Below are 21262 nucleotides of genomic sequence, written 5' to 3'. Positions count from 1 at the left end.
GCATATAGTTTTAAAACCAGAAAAGATAAGTGGTATCAAATGACTTTTTGGCATCAGTTAGATCAGGGTCAGCAAACCACAACTGTGGACCAAATCCATCCTGCCACCTGTTTTTATATAGCCCACAAGCTAAGAATGTTGGTTTTTTTTTTTAATATTTCTAAATTATTGGAGAAAATAATTTCATAAAATGGGAAAATTATAGGAAATTCAAATTTTGGTATCCATAAAGTTTTACTGAAAGACAGCCACAACCATCTGTTTACATATCAGCTGCTTTCATGCTACAATGGCAGAGTTAAATACTTAAGACAGAGAGACCTTATCTCTTGCAAAGCTTAAAATATTTACTATCTGGCTCCTTACAGAAAAGGTTTGCTAACCTACAACCTAAGCAGTAACATTTCAATGCTTGAAAGAGTAGGAAACTCAATTGTCTAAGCAAAGGGTAACAAATTGTCATATAGCTACAGAAGAAATCTTCCCAAGTGGTTAATGTCTCTATGCTCTCCGTACAAGTGAGGATATGAATAGTCCACATTTCTTTCAATGCTGTGGTGGGGAAACAAACATTCGAAGGACAAGTAGCTACAGCAGTTCTACTCACAGACTCCATTTTCCATGAAATCTCTTGGGTACTAATGTAAGTAGAATTGTGTTTTTAATTTCAAAATTCCAATTTTTTATTTGCTCATATGTTTGTAAAGTGATTAACTTTCATATATTAAACCTTGTATGCTGCAACCTTGCTATATTCACATACTATGTTCCAGATTTTTGTTTGATTCTTTTAAGACTTCTACATAAATAATCATGTCCATCTGCTCCATGGACTCTTGACCTAAGCTGCTTTTCCTATAAGTTCAGTTTTTGCTTTCACTTTTGCTTTGCCACCATATAGTTATAGTTGCCAGATATAAATAATTTTTCATGGACAGAAAATATATTCCCCCCTGATGCCTTTTAAGACTGTCCCCCATAGAGCAAAAAGGGAAAAAGAGATGTGGCAAAGCTTAAGTGAAGGGAAAATGCAAGCATAAGTAAACACTGTAGCATTAACAAAAAGCTTGGCACTCTGGTAATAACTAATTAATGTAAAGGTTATAGGAATATTTAAGCAATTTACTGGAAATGGAGACCAGAGAGCAAAATTTTGTCCAGGAGGAAATTTAACAAAATTACCATATGACATTTGGGGTGGAACCTGAAAGTCATCACTGCTGTCTTCAAAATCTGGTTGTATGTTCGCCATATCATCAGTGTAAAATATGTCCTGAGTAAAGTCTGTGTCAGAATCTTCAACTGTCACATCGTCATCATCATCGCTAATACCGTGATCACTGTCATCTTCAATAGTTACAATAATGAAATCTAAGAATAAGCAAAGAGAAAGTTTAGATTAAATAAAATTTCTAGAGGGAAACTACCTTATAAAGCCATGGATTGTTTAGAAGCATTTGAGCTGAAAAAATCATATTAAATATTTTGCTATCTGTAATCATTACAAGTTAGCTAACAAATCAATTGCTTAGTAAGAAGCTTTGAAATATATATGTATGTGGCCAGGTGGGGTGGCTCACGCCTGTAATCCTAGCACTCTGGGAGGCCAAGGCGGGTGGCGGACTGCTCAAGGTCAGGAGTTTGAGACCAGCCTGAGCAAGAGCGAGACCCCGTCTCTACTATAAATAGAAAGAAATTAATTGGCCAACTAAGATATATAGAAAAAATGAGCTGGGCATGGTGGCGCATGCCTGTAGTCCTAGCTACTTGGGAGGCTGAGGCAGCAGGATTGCCTGAGCCCAGGAGTTTGAGGTTGCTGTGAGCTAGGCTGACACCACGGCACTTACTCTAGCCTGGGCAACAAAGCTAGACTCTGTCTCAAAAAAAAAAAAAGAAAAAAGAAAAAAAAGAAAGAAAGAAAGAAAAAGAAAGAAAGAAAGAAAGAAAGAAAGAAAGAAAGAAAGAAAGAAAGAAAGAAAGAAAGAAAGAAAGAAAGAAAGAAAGAAAGAAAAAGAAATATATATGTTTGTATACACACACAAAGATCATTATTTCTAGTACTTCCAATTTTGTAAGAACAATAAATTTCTTCTCGTGTAAGACACGTGGCCACCTGGCCCATGCTACAGTATGTTCAATGATATGCTTTTAACTTAAATGATGCAACTAGTGTTACATGGCCACACTTGTAGTGACCATGAATTTCTAAACTTGTTCTCTAAAAATTAATATTCATATTTATGATGAATGATAGGGCAGAAATAAAGAACAAAAGTAAATGTTATTATGAAACAAATTGAAGCTCACAAAATGTGAAATAGGTAACCACAAATAAACTAGGTGTGAAATATCAACTCCATAAACCAATTTAATGAATATTAAAAACAATCCATCATGCAAAATGTCTGATATCAAAATGGGCTTTCTTATTTCTTAAAGTTTGCCTGAGAAAGAAAATGTGTAAGCTTGAGGTATTTACTCACATACTGCATCATAACTTGGATTCACTACATTGATTTCAAATAGACCAAAGCATAAGAATAAAGTAATTAGCTAGTGTAAGGGGCACATGGTAAAATGAAATTGGCACTAAATTAGGGATCACACGATGAAGGTTCCAATTTAGGCTCTTAAGTTATCCAGAGGTATGACCTTTGGGCCAAATACATTAACTCTTTTGCCTGTGTTTTCTCATTCTTAAAACATGGGGTTGGGTTTGAAGAGTCACTCTAAAGTCTACTTAATAGTCTTTACAGGGAGAGAAATAAAACATTAGAAACTATCTAATTATCTAAGCAAAAGGGATAAACAAAAGGTTAAATACATTATGGCATTTCCCTAAATGAAATGCTATATAGCCAATGAGAAGAAGCATGTTCTCAAAGAAAATTTACTGATATTAGAAATGCTTGTGAAATAATGTTAAGGGAGGGGAGGATTCAAAACAGAAAAATACAGTCTAATCCTAACTTTGAGAGCCAAAAGTAACATAACCAATGGTTATCTAGGTGGCTATCTCTGAGTAGCAAAATTATCTTCATTAGACTTCTCTGTTGATTCTCCACAATAAACTTTAGACCATCTCATCAGAAAAAAATAACAAAGGTAATCAAAAATTTATTAAGATGAACTTCTGTATATCAACAAACTAAAGCTAGTAAAGCTATTGACAAGTCCACCAAGGTCTCTCAGTAAATGTGTTTAATTCTGATTAATTCTTTTATGTATACACATAACCTTCCTTATCAAAGTTTAAAAGACATTATAGGCCGGGCGCGGCGGCTCACGCCTGTAATCCTAGCACTGTGGGAGGCCGAAGTGGGCGGATCGTTAGAGGTCAGGAGTTCGAGACCATCCTGAGCAAGAGTGAGACCCGCCTATACTATAAATAGAAAGAAATTAATTGGCCAACTAATATATATAGAAAAAATTAGCCGGGCATGGTGGCGCATGCCTTTAGTCCCAGCTACTCGAGAGGCCGAAGCAATAAGATTGCTTGAGCCCAGGAGTTTGAGGTTACTGTGAGCTAGGCTGACACCACGGCACTCACTCTAGCCTGGGCAACAACGCAAGACTGTCTCAAAAAAAAAAAAAAAAATGAAAGAAATTATAACATTTGCTAGTTTTTTCACGATTAAGCTCCCAAGGTGCAAGGCATTCACCTGCCATCAATATATCAGATAATGAGGACGCCAGAAAACTGCATTTCACCCCAGGACCACTTAAAGGAATACACAGCAAAACAGTGCAGATTACAACAGCTGGACCGCTCCAATTTTGTTTAAAGTGACCAATCACTTTCTAAATCTTCTGGCAGGCCTCTCAAAGGCAGCCCTTCCATTGTCCGTATTAAATTTTAGAGACGCCAAAGTCTGCCAAATGGTGTATAACCGGGCCAAAATTGTATCCCATCGCCCAGCACTTGCTGCGGGCCAGAGAAGGGAGGCTCAAAACTGTATCTAGCTCATATTCTGCTGTATAAAACACTATGCAGAAAAGTTGCCTGGAAAATTACTGTCTGTAAACCTTATACCAGTTAACCGCTTCTCGTTATAAAACCTTAGAGCAGTCCGAGCGGGGTAGAGGGGGGAGGGAAGCGATTCCCCACAGACTAAAGCAGAGCCTTTTCTACCAAACGACCAGACTTCGGGAGGACTGGGCTCTCGAGCGGGAACAAACAGGCCCCTCGGCTTTGCAGGGATCCCCACATTTTGCAGTATTTCCTGAGTCCGGCATCTGCCCTCTTGAAGCAAAGAGCAGGCTCCATACCCAGGGACTTCTCCACAACACCCCTATATCTTTCCCCCCCCCTTCCTTTATGTATTTACAATAAAACAGCGAGGCTGCTCTGTCTGGCTTTGATGAAACCCTGTTACCATCACAGCCTCAAAATCTACATCTCAATCTCACAAGATTTTATATGAATCAACTCGCGAGTTTGTCCATTCTTTAAACAAACCTCTGTAAAAGCCCGAGAGTCTGGGTCCTTCCTCACCCTCCCACCCACCTCCACCAAGAAGAGAAGGGCTGAAAAAGTATTAATTCGTCCCAGAAAGTCAGCACCAAGTACCTAATAAACTGCCAAATCTCAAAAGCTCACACGCGCTGGCATCCCGGGAGAGTCGTGGGAGCCACTCAAACCACCTCACCGCAGCGCGGCTGACATTTGAGGCTGCAAAGTGCAGATTCACCTCCCCCCAGAAGGGGAGCAAGTCCCCTCCCCCCAGAAGAGCCCTAACCTTAAGCCAAACCGCACAGGGCTGTGTTCAGCAGCTGCACACCGGCCAGAAAAAAAAAAGTTCAAAGAGAAAGCGCGGGCGCCAGAGTCCGCACGCCGCCCTTTGGAGGGCGCGAAGAAACGGCTAGGAATGGCTCCGCCTCCTGGATGGGAGACTGCAGGCTGTTTTACCGCCGCTCTACCGCCGCTCGAGGCTCTGGAAAGAACCGCGGGCCCTCAGGCCAGAAACCATGACCAGCCTCTCGACGCGCACTCGCCACGAGCCCTAGGGTCACTTCGAGCCCCTGGGACGCCGCGAATCCCAGGGACTCTGTGAGGCCCAGGGTTGCCGCAAGCCTCAGAACGCCATGAGGCGCACGGTAACCTTGCGACCCTGAGAGGCCTCAGGAGCCCCAAAGTCACCTCAAGCCCCCTGGCCACAGAGGACGCCACCAACCCAGAGAACGATGGGAATCCCAGAGTCGCCATGAGCCCCTGGAACGCCACGAGGCGCAGGGTGACCTCGACTCCCTGGGCGCCCACGCCAGCCCCAAAGTTACCTCAAACCCCTGAGACACCGACAGCCACAGGGGAAGCCACAAACCCGGGGGACGATGGGAAGAATCCCAGAGTCGCCACGAGCCCCGGGGATGAGGTGCAGGGTAACCTCGAGCCCCCGGAAAGCTGCACGAGCCCCAAAGTCATTTCCAGCCCAGGGGACACCAAAAGCCACAGGGGACACCACAAACCGGGGGGAGGGGGACGATGGGAATCCCAGAGTCACCACAAGCCCCGGGGACGCTATGAGGTGCAGGATAACCTCGAGCCCCCGGAAAGCTGTACGAGCCCCAAAGTCACTTCCAGCCCTGGGGACACCAAAAGCCACAGGGGACACCACAAACCCGGCGGAACGATGGGAATCCCAGAGTCGCCACAAGCCCCGGGGACGCTATGAGGTGCAGGGTAACCTCGAGCCCCCCGGAAAGCTGTACGAGCCCCAAAGTCACTTCCAGCCCTGGGAACACCAAAAGCCACAGGAGACACCACAAACCCGGGGGGACGATGGGAATCCCAGAGTCGCCGCGAGCCCCGGGGACGCTATGAGGTACAGGGTAACCTCGAGCCCCCGGAAAGCTGTACGAGCCCCAAAGTCACTTCCAGCCCTGGGGACACCAAAAGCCACAGGAGACACCACAAACCCGGGGGGACGATGGGAATCCCAGAGTCGCCACGAGTCCCGGGGACGCTGAAAGTCTCTCAGACTCTGCGAGTCCTCGGGTCTCCTCAAGCCCCTAAGAAGCCTCCAGCCTCTGGGATGCCGCAAGCCACAGAGACTTCACGAAGCTCAAGATCACCCTGAGCCTCAGGGACATCTCGAATCCCTGTTACACCCTGAACCCCGGGCCATTCTCGGGGTTCCCATGCGTTCACTGACCAATCGGGGCCAACCTTGCTGACCAATCGGTGGCCAGTGGCCGGAGGCCACTACTGGACACGCCCCAGCCTATGACCAGCCAATCTGGTGGTCTACCATGTGGCCGTCTAAGTGGGCACCGTCTGAACTCTGTCAGAGCCTGAGGCAGAAGCTAGTGGGAAGCTGCGGGGAGGGTCCCTTACCCGGTTCATCAGACATTGTGAGGTGGCGGTGCCTGGCTCCGAGCGCCTGAGGCTCAGCGTCTGAGCTGCAGCCCCGCAGCGACTGTAGCCACGAGGCGTCTGCAGAAGACTGAGACCCCAAGCGGAAGGAGCGTGAAACTCACTGCCTAAATGAGGTTTTGCGACTGCGCAGTAGTGCCCAGCGCGCGAGCGCGACACGCGCGAGATTCTGAGGGAGGGGTGGTCGGGGCTATACCAAGTTTGGCACCTTTCCCCTTTGCACTTTCTACCTATGTTTAAGTATATTTGTGAGGGGAAAATGTTATACATGTATACATATGTGTGTGTTTATATATATATATATGAACCGGTAGCCAACTTAACATGTCTGACCTTAGCTGGTCCTCAACACCGTAAGAAGTCAGTGCTAGTGTCCCATTTTGTGTGTGTGTGTGTGAGACCGAGCTCACTCTGTAGCCGGGGCTAGAGGGGCTAGAGTGCCGGGGCATCAGCCTAGCTCACAGCAACCTCAAACTCTTGGGCTCAAGCCATCCTCCTGCCTCAGCTTCCCAGAGTGCTAGGATTACAGGCGCGCACCACCACACGGGGATAATTTTTTCCATTTTTTAGAAGAGGAGGGGTCTCGCTCTTGCTCAGGCTGGTCTCGAACTCCTGAGCTCAAGCGATCCTGCAGCCTCGGCGTCCCAGAATGCTAGGATTACAGGCGTGAGCCACCACGCCCGGCCTAGTGTCCTATTTTAAAGATGAGAAGACTGAAGTGTAAAAAGTTTAATTTTCTAAAAACCACAAGGCTAGTGGCAGAGTTATGATTTGAACACTCCTATCAGCCCCCATAGCACATGCTCATGTCCACTGTGGGATTTTACTTCTGGCTCAGTTGCATCTGGAAATTCTTCACATCCTTCTAAGCCTGTTCCAGTACTAAATCTGTTCTAATAATACCTCCACCAAGACACTGTAGCCCCTGGTAAGAGTGAGTCAGTCACTTCTCTAGGATTCCACAGCAGGTAACGTTCACCTCCCTTTTAGCACTTAAATTACTTTGCCCGATATTAGAAATGCTTGTCAACATGTCCCTCTCCTTCTAAGTTTCTAGGGAGTAGCACCATGTCTTATTTATATTTGAACACCACCTCCCTCACAAGATTCTAAGAATTAAATGTTATAAAATATAAAGCACCCAGCCTAGTGCGTGGGATTTCCCTGCCATTTCCTTGCTGTGTCATGCCAGGAGTTAGCCACTCTCCCAAAAAAACTGGTCCCAGGAAGGATTGTCACAAGAGATTTGGAAATAATAGAGACAGAGACAAAGGGCAGTTTAATGTGATGGGAAAGATAGGGGTCCTCCAGCATTCCCATGAGCCAGGAGGCCCTGAGTGAAGTCCCACATCAATATTTATTGGTCTGGCAAGTAGTTGTCCTTGGTCATAGAATTATTTGTACAGATTATTCTTTTAGGTTTTAAGTCCCCCCAAAGGTTTCAAGAGATCCCTTACCTAATTCTATCTGCAAGAGTAAACAGGTACAAAATTTTTCCAAGATAAACATTTTAAGCCCTAAGTTAATAATAGACCTAGCTGAGCATACAAGTTAAAAATAAAAATGTATAAAACAGGAACACTGAGCCTACATACTTATCTAATCTATTTCTCTTTTTTTTTCTTTTTTCTTCTTTTTTTCTTTTTTATTTATTTTCTTCTTTATACTTTCCACTCCCACATCTATTTCTCTATATTCCAAAACATGTGGTCAGGAGTGAAACAGAAATAGTCTTGAGGTTTATGATAGTTGCAGCTGCAGGTTGTCTGCTGGGCTGGCATTTTTCAATCAGTTTCTTAGCCTTGGGCCCCATGCTGAGCTCTGCCTTACATAAGCTCTAGGTACTGGCTTGTAGGCCTTGATATCCAGCACCACTTTGCAGTCACCGCTGATCAGTGGAATGCCCCCCTTGTTGCTAAGCAGCTTCTGGTCTGTGAACTAACACACCCACAGATCCCTTAAAGGCAAACCCTAGAAAACTTCTGAAACTTTCCATGTCTCCTAACTCTATTTCCCAACAGTGTCAGTTATACAATGACTCTTGGGACTGTGCATCTCCTCATTTGGGAGAAGGGTGAGAATTTCTGTGCTTGTAAGAAAGAGAGGTGTACCTTGTTATGTACAAATACAGAGTTGTTTTGCTGTTGTATAAGTGTGTAAATGTGTGTAGGAGGATGCACAGAGAAACTGAGGACTAGAACGGATATGCTGTGTTGTTTATTGATGTATGGCCTCCTGGTTCAAACTGCAACCCATTTTGCTGGCTCTGAAAATGGATAGGAACCCTTTAAATACTTTTCCCTTTGCCAGTGGCACAATTGAAGCTTTCCTCAGTAGGAGGTACTGGAAATAAATTGTAGGAAGAAAGGGTTTTACCTCCTGGTTCCCATGTGTTCGCTGGGCAGGTTCCTATAAAGTGAAGCTTTCCTCTGCACTCTAGAGGGAGATTTCTGTCAAATTCTAGCAGGAAGGTTTCCAGTACTTGCAGAGGGCATATTTACAGCAAGTTTCTGGCAAGTTACAGAGAACTTGGATTTACAGCAAAGTCCACTAGTGACTTGTCTGCCATTCAGTGAGCCTTGGGCACTCTGTCTCAGCCCTAAGGGTAGTGCTTGTTCTTTATAGCTGTGATTTGTATATTTTTGAGAGTTTTCTTTATTTCTTACTAGCTAATCCTTCATTCCTCTAATCTTCAGTTACACTTAATACTTCTTTACATTAATCTTTCCCTGTTCAAATTACTGTGTGGTTTTTCTCTTCATATTGGACCCAGACTGATGCACCCACGTTTTGGGATTCTCTTCTAGCCCCTACTACTCGATAGGTACACAGCTTTGCTCATGGAATGTAATTGAATATCCAACAGATGCTCAACATTCTCCTTCAGTTTCATTTCTGGTCATTCCTCTCTATTCATGTGCTTCACCACTCTTCTCCGTAGAGGGAGATGGAATTAAAGAAGTGAAGAAATATTTTCCTTGCTGTCATGCCTAAGGCGAGCTTTCCGGTTTTTGGTATGCCTGAGCTACATGAACCTGAATGGGGAAGAAGAGTAGTGAACTACAGGCAAGGGAGGCCACCCAGCAGGGGGAGAAGAGGGGTGAGATGCTGGAAATGCTATCTACCTGTTCTCGTGTGCGAGCTGCACCACAGAGACTAAAGACAGAGCAGGTATTTCTGTTGACACCGAGTCATGGCAACCTGGAGTCCTGCAGCCTATAAGTGTGGACTGTCAGATGCAGAGCTGCCATTCCCCTAAAAAAACTGGATAAGATATTTTAATAATATTATAACATTAAAGAACATCATAAAGTTAACAATTATTCAGGTAAAATGCGGGAAAGGCCAGAAACCTGGAGAGTTATTAAAAGCTCAGAGGATTGCTTTTGCTCTTGGACATTTACTGACCCAGGAAAGGCCAAAAGAGGCTGAGCTACAAGGTGGCTTTGTGGAACTGAGGGAAAAAAGTCACAAGCTGAGACCCACCAAGGGAGGGGAGCTGGTAAACCACCCCCTGCCTTGGACTGGGGCCACAAAATGACTTATCTTCAGAGTAAAAGTGACCCCAAATTAACCAACAGTTAACCACATGATCCATAGATCACCCTCATGTCCCCTGGGGATTTAGCACGGGCAAGCATCTGGCATAAAGCAAACAAAAAATCACTCTTGCAAAGAGAATGTCAACTTATTTCTACAAAGAATTCTTATTTTTCTATTTTTTACAAGTCATTTTTAAATAGAATATCTAGCACAAAGTGAAATATAACCAGATACAGAAGAAGATAAGATAGCAGAGAAAGGAGAAATAAAAACATCTATGCTGGGGGACAGAGCCTCCTGCAGTACTCCCTCCCACCCCTCAACAGCCACAGGGAACTTCCCGACAGAGCAGTGCTGGCACAGGCCCCTGGCTGGCGACCTCGGTCCTCTGAAGGAAGCCAGTTCTGTCAGCATCTTATGACATCGGTGGGAAGGGCCCCGACCGAAAATCCTGGAGGGTCCAAGTTTTCAGGAAGAAGCCTCCTCACCCTGCATTCATGGGAAACGGTGTCGCAGCAAAGCCTGGGATAGAGGCTCCCCGGCCTATGACTTCGTCACAGGCTAAAGTGAAAGCGGGGGACACCACACACTGCAGTACGTGGAGCCGAGGTGATAGCCTCAACGTCTCTGGGGACAAGATGAACAGAGCAGGGAGGGAAAGGTTGTTGGGGATCTTGGAATGTGGCTGAGGAAAGGAGGGGGACGCCTGCTCCCCAGAGAAGCTGGAAGGGACAAGTGGTGGGGACACAGGCCAAGACTGGCAGGCCCTGCCCTGAATCCAAGGGGAGCAGGGGGGTCAGGCAAGGGCCAGTTACCCATGCCTGGCATTGGTCACTCTGCCACATGCCTGGTTCTCCACCAGGCTGCACCCAGGCATGTCTGACAAACTTGTGTTTTCTTTGTAAAGACAGGGAAAGGCCCAGAAGAGCTGTGGAGCAGAGTGAGGCTGCGTCCTAGTGACTGTGAAAGCTGCATGCCACAGGCTCATTGACAGAGGTGCGTGTGCCTGTGTGTGCATGTGTGTATGTGTGTGTGCATGTGTGTCTGTGTGTGTGTGTGAGAGAGAGAAAGAGAGAGAGAAAGAGAGAGAGAGAGAGAGAGAGAGAGAGATGGATGAGGCTGAGATAGACACTGAGAAGGGGACAGAAATGAGCCAGGGACAGAAATGAACCTGGGACAGAGTGACAGGCTGACACCTCCCCATTTTTGTATTACCTACAAAAAGGTAGCCCTGGGTGAAGTAAAATTTGCCCCAAAATTCCAGTCTGTCTCCCAGACTGAGTCTGAGGCCCCTGGGGGGAGAGGGGTGTCCAGAGATTGGGGCAGCCCGGGTATGCCTTGGGGGTAGCAGGAGGTGGCAGCAGCGTCCAGCTGGAGGGGACCTACTAGCGAGGGACAACCTTGGCTGTCACCTCCTCTGACACTGTCAGGCCACCTGATCACCACCAGGTGACGACTCCAGGACCCACATCTCACTGGCCTCCTTCCTGGTGGTGAAGCAAATCACGCATCACTTTCTGACTGCTCGTGTGTCCTCCTCTGGCGCCAGCGTTTGAGTGGGGGGACAGTCCACATCATCCTGCCCTTTCACGTCCCAAGGAAGGTGAGCCGCAGCACACTCTGCCCTCCTGCCTGGCCCAGAACTTTTGGTTCCTGAGGCCTCAACAGGGAGTCTGCAGCCTCGGACCCAGATCACACTCGGTCAAGGTTCCTGGTTGTCTTTCTGGATTCGTAATCTTGACATGTCAATTCTGAGAAAGCAAATGGGCAAGGCAGTCATTAAAAAGCTCCAGTCAAAAGGTCAACTAAGCACTGCAAAAAGCTAATTTCTCAGACCTAAGGCAAGCTTTAAAGTAATATCTTTTTCCTATTTTTATTTTATTTTATTTTAGAGACAGAGTTTTGCTCTGTTGCCCAGGCTGGAGTGCAGCAACCCGAGCATACCTTAAAGTAACCTCAAACCCCTGGACTCAAGCAATCCTTCTGCCTCAGCCTTCCAGAGTAGCTAGGACTACAGGTACACACAACCACATTCAGCTAATTTTTTAAAACTTTTTTTGGTAGAGACAAGGTCTCTCTATGTTGCCAGGGTTGGTCTCAAACTCCTGGCCTCAAGTCATCCTCCCACCTCAGCCTCCCAAAGTGCTGAGATTATAGACAGGCATGAACCATTGTGGTTCTTTTTTTCCTTTTTTTTTTTTTTTTTCGTTTTGTAGAGATGGGATAAAGTAATTTCTTCTGTCATTTCAAAGAGAGGGCTAGCTGTGCTTAATCGTTTGCTCACAACATGGGCTACACTCAGAGGGACACCAACTCCACTGAGAACAGCCCAAAAAGGCAGGATGAAATCGCTGGACTTGACCCCAAGGAAAATACATGGATGGGATGTGCACCCAGGTGCTGGTCAGTTCCCACTTGTGAGAGCTCCTGTCCCCTCCCTGAACAGCTGCCAGAATGATCTGCCTAGAATGCAGACCTGAGTGTGTGACCACCCCAGTTATAATCCTTTCATTGCTTCCCACAGCTCCTGCAATCCCACCCAAAGTTGACTCAGAGTCCTTCCTGTTCCAGGCCCTGATCTCCAACACCTTGCTCAAATTTATTTGGGAAGGAATTTAAAGTCTTCTTTGCTGTCAAGGCCACCCAGCTGCTTTCCTGGGGCTCCGGTGCAGTCAGAGGCGAGCTGTGGACAGGACATAGAAAAGGAAGTGAGGCCAGGGGAGGGGGGATGCAGGAAGACAGGGACAATCTGAGACCCTTTGCGACAAGACACTTCCCCCTCTTGATATCCCTGAACTGTCACCTGGGGGGCAGGGGCGATCCTCCTCGTGCCAAGGAGAAAACAGACTCGGATTGCTTAAGCGATGTGACCAAAGCCACACAGACCTAAGATGGCAGAGCAGTGGGGCCAACCCCGGGGTACCTTGGGTGGGTCTTTCCCATTCAACCCTCTTTGTAACACACCTGCAAAGACTCTCCTGCGCTTGGACGAGGAGACGCTCCAAAGGAGAGGCGAGGGAAACTCTATGGAGGGGCCGTTTGTCGTCAGGGTAAAGCCAGCAGGAGCCGGCCCTGAGGACAGGTGGCCCCAGCACATCACCTCCACACACCCATCAGCAGGGCCCTCCACAGCGGGGTACTGGAGGATCCCCCGGGGTGCAGAGGAACACGGGAGGATGTCTACTGCCACTAGAATTTCTGGCTTTGTGTTGACTTAGCAACATGTGCACACACTGGGGCAGGAGCCCACTTATTGCCCTTCCCCAAGGGGGACCCCAGTCCTGGACTCTCACCCCCGTGACTTCCAGGGCTGTGCCCCCACTCTCTGCTGCCCTGTCACTGTGCGCCCTCTGAGGACGCCTTGAGAAGCCTCTGGACCATCCTTTCCACTCCACAACTTCTCTCACCGCAAAAAGAGGCCACCTGGACTGGACGATGGGCCGTGCGCCCTGCCGGGCCAATGGCTGTCTCTGATGGTCTCCGCCTCTGTTGGTCTCTTGTCCCCACTGCTGCGCCAGGAGCACCTCAAGCCCCCAACACTTTACTGAGCCTGAGGACGTCCCACGTGGATTCCTCCGAGCCAGGCCTCCTGCCTCTGAGTCTCCCTCTAGGCCTGCTGTCCTCAGACACTTTCATCCCACCCGCCGCCCTTCCCTCCTGTCTGCGTGAACACGGGGCTCCTGGCGCCTGGAGCCGAGCCCTCCATCTGCCTGCCGGGGACCCCAGGAGCACCAGCGCGCGGCCAGCCCTCCCCAAAGGAAAGCAAAGCCCTTGGGGCTGCATTTTTTCTTATTTGGCTGCCCAAATTCTCAAATCTCTTTTCCTCCCTGAATGCCCCACCGAGTCCCACCTTTTCGTCTTCCAGCACCTTCCACCTCCGGTGACAGTTTGCCCATTGCCAGCTGATGGCTTTCTCAGTGCCAGCTTCCCTGGCTACTCTCAGTTTTTTTCTTCCTCATTCTCTCCATGTATTTTAATGCAAGTCACCACTCTTGCCTGGCTGTGGAATCACTCTGGAATTCATTTATTTGTTTAATGAAGACTTACTAGGGCTGGGCGCAGTGGCTCACACCTGTAATCCTAGCATTCTGGGAGGCCGAGGTGGGCGGATTGTTTGAGCTCAGGAGTTCGAGACCAGCCTGAGCAAGAGTGAGACCCCGTCTCTACTACTAAAAAAAAAAAAAAATAGATGTGGATGTGCATCATAGTTAGAAAGAAACAGAGGGCTGTGGCTAGTACATGTGTGGGAACCGATCTCAGGAAGACAGAAACACATGCACAGAGCCAGATCATGCTTGTGTGGATCTCAGAAAGAAGAAAGAGATGGGGCAGTTCCAGGTTATGTGCTGCTGTGGATGACAGTAATACAAAAGATGTGAACAGAGCAAGATCCCTTGTCAGTATGGATCAATGTAAGAAAGAAAGAGATGAATAGGTTTAGAGCAGACCACATGCATGTATTAATCACTGTTAGACAGAAAGCTATGGGCAAGGCAAGATCATAGGTAGGTGTGGATTATATTAAGTGAGTAGGTTATGGGCAATTACTAATATATGGGTGGGTATGAATCACAGTAATATAGAAAGAGATGGGTAGTGATGGTATCACATGTGGGTATGGATCTCAGGAAGAAAAACAGAGATAGGCAGGGCTAGATGAAATCATGTGTGTGGATCACTAATACAGAAAGAGATGAGCATAACTGGATCACATGTGACAGTGGCTCACAGTAAGGAAGAGAGGAAAGGGGCAGGTCTGGATCACATGTGGCTGTGGATTACAGAAGGATAGAAAGTGATGAGCTGAGCCAGATCATGTGAGAGTATAAAGGACAGTTAGAGAGGTCCAGATAATGTGTGGACATGGATCACAGGAACATGGAAAAAGATGGGCAGGTGGGAGGGCAGGGGTCAGTTCACATGTGGTACGGATCATAGGAAGGCAGAAAGTAATGTGCAGGAGCAGGTCATGTGTATCCATGGATCACAGCTAGACAGAAAAGTTATGGGTGGGGTTAGACCAGATCATGTGTCACATTAAGAAAGATCACATTAAGACCAGATCACATTAAGACAGATACAGGGCTGGGTCCAGATCGAATGTGAAAGTGACTTAACGTAAGACAGAAAGTGATGGGCAGGGCCAGATCATGTGTTGGTGGGAATCACAGGAAGAAAAGAAAGACATGCAGAGGGTTAGATCTGACCATATGGTTGCATGGATCACAGGCAAAAAGAGATAGTCAGGGTTTAGTTCATGAGTGGGCAAGGATTACAGAAAGACAGGAAAATATGGGCAGGGATGGCATCATGTATGAGAGTGGATCACAGGAAGACAGAAAGAGATGGGCAGAGCCAGTTCATGTGTGGGTATGCAGCACAGAAATACAGAAAGGGATGAGCAGGGATAAGGTCATGTGTTGGTGTGGATCATAGTAATTTAGAAGGGAAGAGGCCGGGACCTGACCATGTATCCATATGGATTACAAGAAAAGGCAGGGAGTGGCAGAGACCAAATCATTTGTGGCTATGGATCACAGGACATCAAAAAGTGATGGGCCAAGCCAGATCATGTACCAGTATGGATCAAAGGAAGAAAGAATAGATGGCTAGATCTGTATCATTTATGTCTTTGGGTCACAGTAAGAGATAAAATATTGGTGCTGACAGATCATATGAGGTATGGATTACATAACGAAAGGAAGACCATATGTGGGAATGGATCATTAGATCATTGAAAAAGATTGGCAGAGTCAGATCATGTGTTGGTAAGAATCACAGTACCTTAAAAGGGGAAGGACAGGTCCAGACCATGTATAGGGTATAGCTCATAAGAGGAGAGACAGAGAGTCTTAGTTACCAGGTCATCCCTGGGTATTGATTATAGGAAGACAGAAATAGATGGGCAGAGACAGTGTATGTGTTTGTATGAATCAAATTAAGAAAGAAATAGATGGAATAGGATCCATATCATATGTGGGAATCAGTTATAATAACACAGAAAGAGATAGGCAAAGCCAGATCATATGTGGGCATGAATCACAGGATTACAGGAAGGGATGGGTATAGAAAGATCATGTGCAAGCATGGATCACAGTTAGACAGAAAGAGATGAGCAGGGCCAGATTTTTTGTGAATGTGAATCACAGGATAAAGAATGAGATAGGTTGGTTTAGAACAAATCGTGTGTGGGAATGGATCACATTTAGATAGGAAGAGATGAGCAGGGCCAGAATGTGTGTCTTTACGCATCACAGGAAGAATGAATGGAATACATAGGGTTAGACAAGATCATGTTTTTGTACATATCACAGTTAGATACAGACAAGCAGAATTATTAAAAAGTCAAAAATCAATAGATGTTGGCACAGTTGCAGTAAAAACAGAACACTTATACACTGTTGGTGGGAATGTAAACTATTATAATCACTATGGAAAGCAGGATGGAGATTCCTCAAAGAACTAAAAGTAGACCTACCATTCAATCCAGCAAAAAAGAAGTCATTTTATCAAATACACACGAGCACCCAAATGTTTATTGCAGCAAAATTTACAATTACAAAGATGCAAAGATATAGAATCAACCTAAATGCCCATCAATTGATGAGTGGATAAAGAAAATGTTATAGATAAATTCCCCATGAAGTACTACTCAGCCATAAAGAGGAATGAAATAATATCATTTGCAGCAACTTGGAAGGAACTGGAGACCATTATTCTAAGTGAAATATCTCAGGAATGGAAAAACAGATACCATATGTTCTCACTTACAAGTGGGAACTAAATGAAGGATAAGTCATATGTCATATGATATGTCAAAAAGAAGGATATGTCATAAAGAGCTGTCATGGACATTGGAAACTAAGGAAGGGGGTAGGGTAGGAGGGGGTGAGGAATAAAAATCTACCTATCAAGTACAATGTGCACTATTCTGGTGATGGGTGCACTGAAAGCCCTGACTTCAGCATGATACAATTCATCCACATAACAAAAAACACTTGTACCCCCTACAGTCTTTGAAATAAAATTTTCAAAAAAGAAAGAGATGGGCAGTACCAAATGATTTGTGGGCATGGGCCACAGGAAGACTATAAGAGATGGGCAGAGCCAGATCATGTGTTGGTATGGATCACAAATAGAAGGATTTTCAGGGCTAGACTAGGTGTAGATATGGATCACAGGAACAGACAAAGACATGGGCAGAACCAGAAAATATGTATGTGTGTATGACAGGAAGACACATAGAGTTATACAGATACCAGGTTGTGCTGGTATAAATCACAGCAATTTACAATAGCAGGGACAGTGACCAGACCATGTGTTGGGATGGATCACAAAAACAGACACAGAGTGGCAGAGACTAGATCATTTCTAGAGATAGATCACAGTAAGACAAAATGAGATGGGCAGAGCCAGTACATGTGTTGGTATGGATCACATGAGAAAGAAAGATAGGATAATGTTTATATCATATGTTGGTATGGATCATAATAAGACAGGAAGAGATGGACAGATCCAGATCATGTGTAGGTATGGATCGCACCAAGAAGGGAGGGGGGTTAGGATTAGATCAGATCACATGTGTGTATGTTTCATAGGAAGACAGAAAGAGATGAGCTGATCCAGGTCATGTGTAGGCATGAATTCAGGAATACAAAAAGAGATGAACTGAGCCAGAATATGTGTGGTCGTGAATCACAAGGAGACAGAGAGGGATGGGCAAAGCCTGATCATGTATTGGCATGGATCATAGATAGACAAAAAGAGATTTGCAGGGCTAGGCAAACCATGTGTGGATATGGATGAACAAAGAAGAGAAAGAGTGGCAGAAACCAGATAATTTCTGGGTATAGATCACAGGTAGACATAAACAGATGGGCAGAGCCAGCACTCATGTTGGTATGTATCAGAGTAGAAAAGAAAGTGATTACTGGGTTCATATCATATGTGGGTATAGATTATAGTAAAATAGAGATGATCAAAGACAGATCATGTGTTGGGCATGAATCACAATTAGAAAGTCATGGGCAGGGATAGATGATGTGTGTGTACTTAGCACAGGAAGAAAGAAATATGTACTATTAGATTAGATCACATGTATGGTTTTTGTGAATTGCTGTACACAGAAAGTGATGGGGAGGGCCAGATTATGTATTGCCATGGATCACAATAAAAAGAGAAAGAGATGGGTAGGTTTACACCAGATCATGTTAGGGTGTTGGTCACAGTTAGACTGGAAATGATATGCAGAGCTAGCCATGTCTGCACAGAAAGAAGGGAAGAGATGAAACAGTGTCCAGATCATATGTAGGTATATATTATAGTAAAACAGAAACTTCTGGGCAGGTATAAGTTCATGGGTGGGTAAGGATCACAATAAGACAGAAAGACATGGGCAGGAATGATATCACATGTGAGTAGGGATCACAGCAAGGAAAAAAGAAATGGGCAAAGCCAGATCATGTGAGTGCATTGATCATAGTTAGACAGAAAGAGATGGGCAGGGCCAGATTTTGTGTGAGGATGATCACAGGAAGAAAGATATGGGTAGGGTTATACCAGACCATGTGGTTGGGTGGATCCCAGTTAGACAGAGATGGGCAGGGGTAAGTTCATAGGTGATATGGTCAAAGTAAGATAGAAAGATATGGGTGGGGATGACACAATAAGTAGGTATGGATCACAGCAAGACAGAAAGGGATGTGTAGAGCCAGAACATACGTGGTTTGGATCACAAGAGGACAGAAAGAGAAGTGAAGGAACAGATCAAGCATGGGTGTGGACCACAAGAATAGAGAAAGACATTGGGATGGCCATATCATGTTAGTGTGTATCACAAGAAGAAAGAGATGGGCAGATCCAGATTATGTGTGAGCATTGACCATAGTTTGAAAGAAAGAGATGGGTAAGGCCAGATTCTGTATGGGTATTTTGAGAGTAATGAGCAGGTTTAAAACAGATTACATGTGGTGGGGGATAGTCACAGTTTGTCATAAAGATATGGGAAGGGCCAGATCAGGTGTCATTATGGATCACAGTTAGACAAAGGTAGGCAGGGCCAGATCATGTGAGGGTATGGATCACAGAAAGCAACAAAGAGACAGGTAGGTTTAGACCAGGTCATGAATGTGCAAGATTATAGTTAGACAAAAAGAGATGGATAGAGTCAGATAATATATGTGGGAATAAATCACAGTGAAAAAGGAAGAGTTGAGAAGGATTAGTCCAGATCATGTGTGTATATAGATCACAAACAGAAGGAGATGGGCAGGGCCACAATGTGTGTGTGTATGGATCACAGCGATAAAGCAAGAAATGGGGAGGGTCAGATCAGATCTCGTTTTTGTATGTGTCATCATTACATGGAAAGAGATGGGCAGAGTCAGATTAATTGTAAGCGTGAGTCACAGGAAGACTTAAAAAGATGGTCAGGGACAGAGCACATGTGTGCATGGGTCACAGAAAGAAATGGACAGGGACAGATTGTGTGTGGGTGTGTAGGAAGAAAGGAAAATATCTGTAGGGTTAGACCAGATCATATGTGAGCATAGATCTCTGTTAGACAGAGAGAGATGAGCAGAGCTAGAATAAGTATAGGTGTGCATCACAGGAAGTCAGAAACACAGGGGCAGAGCCAGATTAAGTGTGGGCACAGGTCAGAAGAAGACAAAGTGATTGGCAGGACCACAGTATGTGTGTGCATGGATCACAGTTAGACTGACATATATGGGTAAGGCCATATTATGTGTGGGTGAGAACAGAAGGAAACAAAGAGGTGGGTTGTGTTACACCAGATCATATGTGTGGATAGATCACAGTGAAACAAAAAGTGATGGGAAAGGTTCAGTTCATGGTGGGTATAGATCACAGTGAAATGGAAAGATATGGGCAGTATGATGTCATGTGTAGGTATAGATCACAATAAGAAAAAAACAAATAGGTAGGGTTAGACCAAATCATGTGCATATTGATCACAATTGAACACAAATTGATTGATACAATCAAATCGTATGTGTGTATGGATCACAGGAAGACAGAAAGAGATGGGCAAAGCCAGATCATGTGTCAGTATGGATCACAGGAAAACAAAAATAGAGGGCCAGGGAGGCAATTGTGCATAGATATGGATCATAATTAGAAAGAAAGAGCAGGGTTTGGTCCAGATCATGTGTGGGTGTCAATCACAAGAAGACTGAAACACATGGACAGAGCTAGATTATTTGTGGGTTTGGGTCACAGGAAGACAGTAACAGGTGAGCAGACTCAGATAATGTTTGGGTATGGATCACAGACAGAAATATATGAGCATAGCCAGAATATGTGTGGGTTAGACCACAGGAAGAAAGAGATACATAGGGTTAGATCAGATCATATATGTGAATGGATCCAAGTAAAACAGAAAGTAATGGGCAAGAGTCACTTTATGCTGATATCATCATCCTTCCAAGATATAGGAAGGATGATATCATGTGTTGCTATGGATCAAAGGAAGACAGAAAGAGAGTGGTTAAGCCAGAGCATGTGTGGGCAAGGATCACAGTTAGACAGAAAGGCATGGGTCAGTTCATGGGTAGGTATGTATCACAGTAAGACAGAAAGATATAGGAAAGCATCTATCATGTGTAGATATGGATCAGTGGAAGACAGAAACAGGCTTCAGTCAGATCATGGACGGATATATGTCATGTAATACAGAAAAATATGGGTAAGAATTGTTTGTTTGTAGGTATGTATCACAGGAAGACAAAAAGAAATGGGCAAATCCAGATCATGTGGGGGCATAGGGCACATTTAGACAGAATGACATGGGCAGAGCCTGATCACATATGGGTAGGTATCACATTAAGAAAGAGATTGGTGTGGTGCAGATCATAAGTATGCATGGATCACAGAAAGACAGAAAGAGACTGGAAGAGGCATTTCATGTGTGGGTATAGATCACAGGAAGACAGAATAAGATGAGGCAGGGTCCAGATCATGTGTTGAGATGGATCACAGTGATTTAGAAGGAGAGGGCAAGATTACCCAACCATGTGTGGGTATGGATTGTATGTGTGGGTATGGAAGAGAAAAGTGGCAGAAAACAGATCATTTCTGGATATGGATCACAGGAAGGCAGAAAGAAATGGACAGAACCATATCTTCTGTTGGTATGGGTTGCAGTAAGAAAGAAAGAGATGCTGCAGATTCCACATCATAGGTGGAAATTGATTATAGTAAGACAGAAAGATATGGGCAGAGCCAGATCACATGTGGGCATAGATTCGAGAAATAGAGATGAACAGGGACCAGGTCATATGTTGGTAGGAATCACAGTAATTTAGAAGGAGAATGGTAGGGACAGAC

The 21262-nt window shown here is 45.2% G+C and overlaps 1 protein-coding gene across 1 annotated transcript in view; it reads right to left on the bottom strand.

Moving 5' to 3' along the window:
• The window catches only part of BEND2 (BEN domain containing 2), a 58330-nt gene extending 44518 nt beyond the window's left edge, over positions 1–13812 (bottom strand). The window contains exons 1-6 of the mRNA XM_075999171.1: positions 13767–13812; positions 12840–13129; positions 8204–8311; positions 6335–6443; positions 6153–6281; positions 1183–1371 (exon numbers count right to left, since the gene is read on the bottom strand). Of these exons, the coding sequence (XP_075855286.1) occupies positions 1183–1371; positions 6153–6281; positions 6335–6443; positions 8204–8311; positions 12840–13129; positions 13767–13812 (871 nt within the window). The remainder of the gene's footprint in view (positions 1–1182; positions 1372–6152; positions 6282–6334; positions 6444–8203; positions 8312–12839; positions 13130–13766) is intronic.
• Between the last annotated feature and the right edge of the window lie 7450 nt (positions 13813–21262).

Source organism: Microcebus murinus, chromosome X (genome assembly GCF_040939455.1).
Source record: "Microcebus murinus isolate Inina chromosome X, M.murinus_Inina_mat1.0, whole genome shotgun sequence".
In the NCBI taxonomy this organism is placed as follows: Eukaryota; Metazoa; Chordata; class Mammalia; order Primates; family Cheirogaleidae; genus Microcebus; species Microcebus murinus.
Note: the sequence above shows the minus strand (reverse complement) of the source record. Positions and strands in the feature narration are given on the sequence as shown.